At 34.1% G+C, this 8,659-nt stretch overlaps 1 protein-coding gene across 1 annotated transcript; it reads right to left on the bottom strand.

The window, feature by feature from the left end:
• Nucleotides 1–224: 224 nt before the first annotated feature.
• On the bottom strand, nt 225–8,259 carry LOC141649559 (uncharacterized). The gene is made up of 8 exons (XM_074458245.1): nt 8,098–8,259; nt 7,937–8,002; nt 3,164–3,259; nt 2,813–2,882; nt 2,493–2,570; nt 1,478–2,382; nt 562–771; nt 225–458 (listed from the first exon to the last, which is right to left on the bottom strand). Exons 1-8 carry the CDS (start codon nt 8,257–8,259, stop codon nt 225–227), a joined length of 1,821 nt encoding a protein of 606 aa, XP_074314346.1.
• Between the last annotated feature and the right edge of the window lie 400 nt (nt 8,260–8,659).

The following is an 8,659-nucleotide window of genomic DNA, read 5'->3' as shown; positions in this document are numbered from 1 at the left end:
AATCCATAGTCAGTATAAAAACAGTAAAAAAACAACAGCGTAAAAACGTAAATAAAAAAAAAAGTTGGAAGTTTATACAAAACCAGTCTTTCCATAAACTACATAAACCAAAAACCCACTGAAATCGGTTTTTTAAGTGAGTACATAACATTACAAAACATAACAGACTTTTTTGAGTGACATCTACAAATGCCACATAAACCAAAAACCCACTGAATTCAGTTTCAAGGGAGTCGACTCGGGCAATTTCTACTATCATGGTTACTCATTTCACCGCAAGCACGACATTTTCTCAGAGGCTTTGCATTTTCCAAGACTGCCTTTTCCTTGTTTGATGTTATCCTCTTTCCCGATCCCTTATTCTTGCACTTCTCTGGTGGTAAAACAGTAACTTCAGTTGGAATTTTTGACCCAAGAAGCATCTCAATCTCAGCTTTCTTATCTTTTGACTTTCCCGACTTAATTGAAATAATCAACTTTTCATTGAAACTCCGGAGCAATTGAAATAGCGCATCGTAAATGTTCCTCACTATCCTCAACAAGTGAGACTGCACTAAATACCTCCGACCATAATTCACTTATATTGTTCTCGCGACTTTCGATTGACACACAATCGCTAGTACAGATTTTTCCAACAACAAGAGAAAGAGGGTGGGAGGTTGCAGATTTGCTCCATCTCAGTGCTAAATACTCTTTAGGTATATGATCAAACCCCCTATCTTTCAACACCCATAAAATGTGCCTACAGAGTATCCCAATTCTTTCAAACATCTTACAAGAACAAGAGAACTTATTATCACTTAAATCAACTTTGTATTCCTTGTCTTTCTCACGATCAATTATTGAAATATATCATTCGCACCACTTGCATTTGGTGATGGTAAATGGCCACAAGTATAACATGCTGCTTGGACTTCTACTTGGAAAATATAAAATATAACGATTGTGTAAAACTCAGAAGCTTGCTTTTCTAAAAGGACAGGGGTTGTCAATTTTGGATAACAATTCTTATCATCAGCCATTACCTTAGAATATTTCCATCTATGAGCATCCATTGCTGTTTGGAAACGCATCCAAAACTCGACAAGTGTGACATGTGGGTTGGTGAAGTTTCCAAAGAAGCTATTTTCGACTCGATCTTGATGTTGTGCGCAAAATCCCACCCAAATATGTGTCTCTAATGTAAGCATGAATCCAAAGAGCACGGTGCTTAAACATTTTCTTCAACCACTTGTTATCACAAAGCTCATATGAGGAAATTATCGAATTCCATTTCGATTCAAAATCTTCTGGAGTGATTTCTACATCCCAAACAACTGAGTTAATTTCCTTCAAAAAAGTTGTGTCTTGGGAAATCGATGGACCAACCTTGTCGTGCAACTTCTTCATTATATGCCACATACACAATCGGTGGCGTGTTTTGTCACCAAACACACCCTTAACACTTTTTGATGCCTCTACATTGATCAGTTATTACAGTAATAGGATAGCGATCACCCATAGCCGTTACAAAATTTTGAAACAACCACGAAAATGATTCTGCATTTTCGTTTCGTATCAAACTCGCTGCAAAAGTAACGCAACCCTTATGGTTATCAACACCCGTGAAAGGGACAAACACCATTTTATATTGGTTGAAGTTATAAGTGGAATCAACAGAAATAGCATCACCAAAAAGGGCATAATTTTTAATTGATATTGGATCTGCCCAGAAAAGCTTAGTTATTCTGCTTTGATCGTCCACATCAAAGTCAAAATAGAAAGATGGAGACATAGCCTTTTTCTGCATGAAGTTCTCTATTAACATCTGGGCATCATATTCTTTGATGTATTTCTTAACATCCCTTGAAAAATTTTTGAAATCTTGTAAAGAAGCACCCACATTTTTGTATCCCTTCACATACTGTTTGAACATCCTAAATGTTTGCACAGGACCATGGTTTACATGAGCATTATCCATTATCATTTTTTTGTGAACCAAGTTTAAATTCCTACATGGTTTCAAATGTATCATAGTTGTTGGCGTATTCATAGCATGTGAGTGAACCTCAACAAAATCATAAATCTCGTATTCACCCGTTTGAATTCTTCTAAAACTAACCTTAGCCTGACAACCAATTCGCGTAAGGGTCCTCTTCCTTTTTGTACCCTTGTGACTACTTTTGCCTTGATTATTACACACGCGCCACTTGTGTGTAACTATCCCGTCAACTAATTTTGTTGAGTCTAATCTAGTAAGGAACCCACAAACCTTGGCATATTCCTCATAAAAATGTATGCCTTCTTCCAAAGTTACAAATTTCATCCACAATGCTGGTTTTAATTCTGCTGAGCATCTTGGCAATCCCACTATTTGATTATCGAAATCAACTTCTGGGGTGGCTACAACAACAAAAAAAAAAACAAAAGGAAATGATTTTAATTTTATCTGTTACCACCTACACAAGTTTCTTAGACAATACATTAGTTAATTAGAAGCTACAATTTAATACCTGGTACATTAGTGACAAGTAATTGATTTTCTTTTGAATTACTTGAAGACGCTTGCACATTAGTAACTTCTACAATGTCTGCACAGAAAATCAAAGAAAAGAACTGAATTCTGGAATCAAACATAATCCCAAAATCCTAGGTAGTGGAACACGTAATTTAATTTGTCAAGTTACATACAATCGTCTACGTAGTTATATACACTCATTTGTGAAGCTATATACACTTTGCTACCTTTTGTTTATTTCACTATTTTCATCCCATTCCCTCTATGCTATCTAAGGGTAGCTAGATACAGTTTTAAGTGCTTCTACAAACACACCTTCAGGTGGTTGTATACAATTTTTAGACCATAATTGATAGTCGTTGCTTACAAACAGAAACCCAGGATCCTGAAATCAACTACGACAGTTTATCCAAACAGAATCTCAAAATCCAAACAGGGCCTTAATATCTAAGTCAATCAAAGTAATACTCCCTGCAAATTTACAATCATACATTTTTTAATATTGACAAACACATCCTCAACTACCTAGATACACACAAACCAATGAAAGCAACTTATTTTGGGTCACAATTAGCAAGAATAATAAAATAATGTATCACGATAATTCCCTCCTTCAAATTATATGTAAACAACAAGATTTGAAGACACATTCATACATCTACATACATACACATCTTTAACTTGCTGGATACAAAGAACATGCAACAAAGAGTTACCTATAACTTCTGCCATTACCGAATCTTCTTCTTCAATTATTACCATCTGAAATAAAAAATCGTTCTTGTTAGATTATTACCCAAATCAGATGGTTCTATCATCAAAGAAACTCTAATTTTTCGATCACAATAATTTTAATCAAGTAATGAACCAACAAATCTAGAATCAAAACGACAAAATACCATCTTAAACCAAAAAACTAATCAAGTTAAATTTTTAAGCAAACCCTAAGTTTTTAAATTGGATTTGTTTCAAAATCTGAATTAAAACTTACCTTGAATTTGTATTCCGAGGTGCAATAATGGAGTTTGATTGATGCGCAGTAATGGTGTCGGAAAGAGAAACGAAGAAATCAAGATGAGAATTTGTTATCGCATTAATGGTGTCCGAAAGAGGAACGAAGAACTGATGAGAATTTCGTCAGTTATATAGGGGGGGGTCGGTTAAATGCAGTTCGCACCGAACTTTAGTTCGTACACCCTACCCTCCCTATATATATATATATATATATATATATATATATATATATATATATATATATATATATATATATATATATATATATATATATATATATATATATATATATATATATATATATATATATTTGAGATCCTGTGAGAACCACTAGTATAATGAGAACCATGAGAACCACTTAACAGTCTTTAGATCAAACTTATAATTGACGGTGCGATGAACAGTAAACAACTTTCTAATTTTGTTACCAACGCTCCCCCAACCTCTCAGAACTCCTTCATTTTACCAAATTGACTTTCTCTCTCTTCGACTATCACATCATTCGACATAATTCGACATCATTCTAGCTCCTTCTTTCTCTACGTTCGATCGTCACAAATATTCCGATCAAATTCTTCGACGATCATAATCGGATCCTGGTAATTAGACGAGGTAAACTTTCGACATTGATGATTAATTTCTACGAAATTAGAGTTTATGTCTTTTTTCTCTTAGTAGTTCTTTTATTTATCTATTAAATTAGATGAATTTAGGGCTTGATCAATGTGTTAAATGATGATTTATGTTTGTGAAATTAGGGATTTCGTGAATTATATTAGGAATACTGAGAAATTAGGATTGAGGAAGCTGAGAAATTACATAAATTAGTTGAAATCATGAAATTAGTGACTGCATTTCCAGATGTGAATCTAATTAAACAATAATCAAACCCTAATTTGTCATCTCATTTATTACTTTTCATTTTAACCTGCGAAAAATTCTTCATTTTACTTCATGAATCATAGAACTTGTGATTAGGCTTCCATTTTTGCTACTTCTGTTTTGTTTCCATGTTGATGATAACTTGTTTGAAGTTATATTTCCATGGATGCAATGGAAACTGATTATTCTGTCCATGTTAAACATGTGGTATGTCTTCAGACCATTTCGCAATAAGCTTGTTAAATGGCTGATTTAGGTCTAGTTTTTGCTTAAATTATGTACTTGGCATTGTCTTTTGTTTATCAGAAGAAGAAAGTTGTTGATTTCAAAGCATTCTAAGAAGATTCCAAGGCTGAATGTTGCATGGTTTTTAATAACCAAAGTGTATGTTCCGAATTCAACTTTCGATGTCAAGCGTGATACTGAAATCTACCTGATGAGTCATATGGAGACGTACAACGGGATTAAACCAGGCTATATTAGGAAGCTGTTACGGGACGTAAGTCTATATTATTTAAGTCTAAATTTTAGATAGTGTTTTTATTTAAGTCTCATGACACCAGCCATGAAGATGCATGGATTAACTTTGTAGTTTCACGATTAGGGTTATTTGTGCATCAAATACCATTGAGATTCATGAATTAGGCTTGTATGTGAATTAAATATGTAGGCTCTAATCTTGATTTTACTTAATTGTTATTATGCAGATATCTGCTGTGACACGTTAGATTGTGAGGTTTGCAATCAAATTCTGACTTGAAAGACAACTCTTTGAACGATCAAGTCACGTCTGCAGCAAAGACTTACAAGAATGACATTCGGTAATCAGAAAACTTCTACCAACAATGCTACATCATTAGTATATGAGGACTCCTAGTTTTGTATTTAAAATCGGCTATGTTTATTTTTATATGGTTGGACTCATTCTAGTGTCAATCATATAGATGATCAGTAAGTCTTGTGAGAGACCGTCTCTCACTAATTTAGTGAGAGACATAAAAGAGAAATGGCAAAACTCCAACTTGTTCACCCCATCACGAGGGAGAGGTGTGAGAGGTCTTTCAATAATATTATTGAGAGACCGTCTCTCCAAAGTCTTTGTGATAGATGATTCATTGTTGCAATCAACTCTTACTCAAATCGAAAATGTTCCGTTCATATTAATATACTTCATTATATATTTGTGATTTGCAATAACGTGGTCGGCATCTCATGGAATTGGTTTGACATTTCATTAATTCTTCAGTTCAACCTCAAACTAGCATTATTTCCTCTGACTGATCCCTGAAATATGCGCAGCCTAATTAACTGTCATAAAAGCGGGATTATTACAATCGCTGTTTTTAATGAAATGAGCGTTGTTTTTCCCTTTTCCCCAGTAATCAAGTGCCTTATAATTGCTATACAGATGCACATTTGAAGCATTTTAATAGGACAAAGGTGGCAAATAAGGAGTAAGTTATAATTGACCATAGAACATTTTTTAAAAGCAGTTTTTGTCCACTTTACTTTTTGTGCGTATCTTATTACAAAATGCGCATTATTAGTGACATTGTTGTTGAAACGGAATGGTTGCAAGTAACCCAAGAACGGTTGAGTACTTTGTTGCCAGGAGCTTGGGTGATGGACATGGTTATTGATCTTATGAGTTTTCGTACGACACCAAAAAAAACCAAGTATTGTGTACTTTCCAACAAAATCTAGGTATGTATTCAAACTCCTTAGGAACTACTAATGCTTGTTCTTGAAATTCTCATTACATTTTGTAACTATTTTGATTTTTCCCCTATTCTAGCTATTTTCTGAACTATTTCCGGTAAAAATTTCTCATTACATTTAAGAACTATTCTTTTTGAGCAAAGACCTGGGTCGACATTATCATAGTCTCATTACCTGAGACTCAAGACAAAGTGAGGCTGTGTAATCTCATTACTTGAGACTTTGCCCAAGAAATGGGTCAAAAAAATAGAAAAATCAAAATATGGGAATAGATCTGATACCAATACGGACTACCCAATTCAATTATTGTGCTTTCTCAAATTGCATACATTTACAAAGTTTCAAGTTTTGATAGATATGTGCGGAGTTTTAGTTACAGTATAGGAGAACGCATATCTTCTTATATGTATTCCCTAGAATAAGAAACTTTTAATATATATGTATATAGTAGAGTAAGTGACTAATAAGCTCCACGGTGACGTATGTGTCTTTAGAGAGGCGCCTTTCTTTGGAACTGCAGATGTAAATCTAACTGGATTAGTTGGGTGCTCTGCCCCTGCTGTCTTGAGTTACCCATTTTCCTTTTTACTGCTTTCTTGTTAACTGGGAAAAGCACTCTACCACGCTCTAAATTTTAGGATACCTGTCTCATGTACATGCATGATATAAGGTTCTATGTGCATGAAATAAGGTTCCATGTGCTTGAAATAAGATTTTACGTGCATGAAATAAGTGTTAAATGGGCATGAAATAACATTATATATGCATGAAATAAGGTTCTATATGCATGAAATAAGTGTTAAATGGGCATAAAATAAAATTATATGTGCATAAAATAAGGTTCTATATGCATGAAATAAGGTTCCATATGCATGAATTAAGGTTCTATATGCATTAAAATGTTCTTTAGTTGCATCAGTTGGTTATATTATGATACTCGTATTTATTTAGCGTATTTTAAAGGCTATTAGCTCAATGGTAGAGCAATGTGCAAATTTTGCACAAAGGTATGGGTTCGAGTCCCATATAGCCTATTAGATGCATGAAAAAGCAACCTATGTGCATTAAACAACCCTGTACATGCATGAAATAAGTGTCCAATTTCCTAATATTTTTTTGTCTTTGGGCCCATGATAAGAAGTGGAAATAGGATTACCAATTACACTATTTCATTCTTAGAATAAAATAAAGATTTGGTATTTCACAGCCAACATGGGAGTTGAACCCACATCTTGTGCATTGCACAATGCTCTACCATTTGAGCTAATTGGCTTTCAAAATAAGTAAAACATAAATATTCATAATGTAAAAACGGCAATGATGTCATGACGATATTATAAACGGAAGGATAATATCGTCATGACATCATTGACGATATTATAAACGGAAGGATAATATCTTTGACAAGCAACTTCATCACAATTTTAATATCCCTTTCATATGTTGTGAAATCGAGCAGATGTCCTACATTTATATTGCAGACCCATCTTGTCTGATGAGGTTGTTAACACCAGTCAATGAGTATCAAATAATTAAAGATATATCATGTCAAGGTCATGGAGATAATAGTAGCAATAAGGTAATTACCTCCGTCTCAATCATTTGTTTACGTTTGACTCTAATATCCCTCTCAATGAATATAAAAGGTAAACAAATGACCGAGACAAAATTAGTACATTTAAACACTCTTAGTCAAAATTAATACTATGTATTTAGAAATAAGCTTAGGTGTATCGAAATATGTAGTAAATACACGAAAATAACAACTACATACCCCAAATAACAGAGTAAATTTCTCTATGAATAGAACTTAAATTGGCGAACCCCTTTTCCACTTAATGTGGGATATGTCTTATGAGCCTTCTTAGATGCATGGAACCGGCCTGGTTGCTACAACAGGTACCATAAAATCAGAAAAACAATGCTACTTTCACCCCCAACAAAAAGAGTAAAGACTAGATAGAAAGAGTACATAAATAAGCAACCATAGGATTTTCTCTCTCGACTTCTTTAGCAACACGAAGAATGGGAAAAATAACAGCAAGAGAAGACGGAACGAGCTCACCATCAACCAAAACAGTATCTCGCTTAGTAGGATCAATCATGGTAGGATCTGTGGTTATCCTCTGCGACAACAGTTTGGACATGGGCACATCACCCCGCAAACTTGAGTCAAAAACGAAGAAATATACTTGAAAATGAAAATGAAGAGCCAGAAAAGTGGTATTAAAAAGGAATTGAGATACTTAGGGTGAGAAGTGGGGTATTCTATCGTATTGGTATTTGATAAAGCAAGTAAATGTGTGGGGTTTGTTTTCCTATAAATAAAGTAACTAATTCCCTACTAAATGTGTTGCTTTACTTCACTGGAGAATGGGGAAGCGAGGAAATATAGGACTAATAATGTTAATGAAAAACTAAGCAAAGTTGTTAAAAATCTAGCACAATATCATAATACGACAGAGCGGGGACTAATAATTACAAACAACGAAGACATAAGGCCTAATTTACAGATTTTAATGTCTATGAACCCTAATTTACTGCATA

This window comes from Silene latifolia, chromosome 3, assembly GCF_048544455.1.
Source record: "Silene latifolia isolate original U9 population chromosome 3, ASM4854445v1, whole genome shotgun sequence".
Classification (NCBI taxonomy): domain Eukaryota; kingdom Viridiplantae; phylum Streptophyta; class Magnoliopsida; order Caryophyllales; family Caryophyllaceae; genus Silene; species Silene latifolia.
This window is presented reverse-complemented; position numbering and strand designations above follow the sequence as displayed.

Bases quoted from the DNA above. Each gene is read 5' to 3' on its own strand.
- LOC141649559 (XM_074458245.1), bottom strand. From the start codon at position 8,259: ATGTCCAAACTGTTGTCGCAGAGGATAACCACAGATCCTACCATGATT. The intron at 2,383-2,492 runs GTATTAAATTGT...TTGTTGTTGTAG, and splicing joins ACTTGTCACTAATGTACCAG to CCACCCCAGAAGTTGATTTC. The intron at 772-1,477 runs GTAATAACTGAT...TGTTCTTGTAAG, and splicing joins GTGATCGCTATCCTATTACT to ATGTTTGAAAGAATTGGGAT.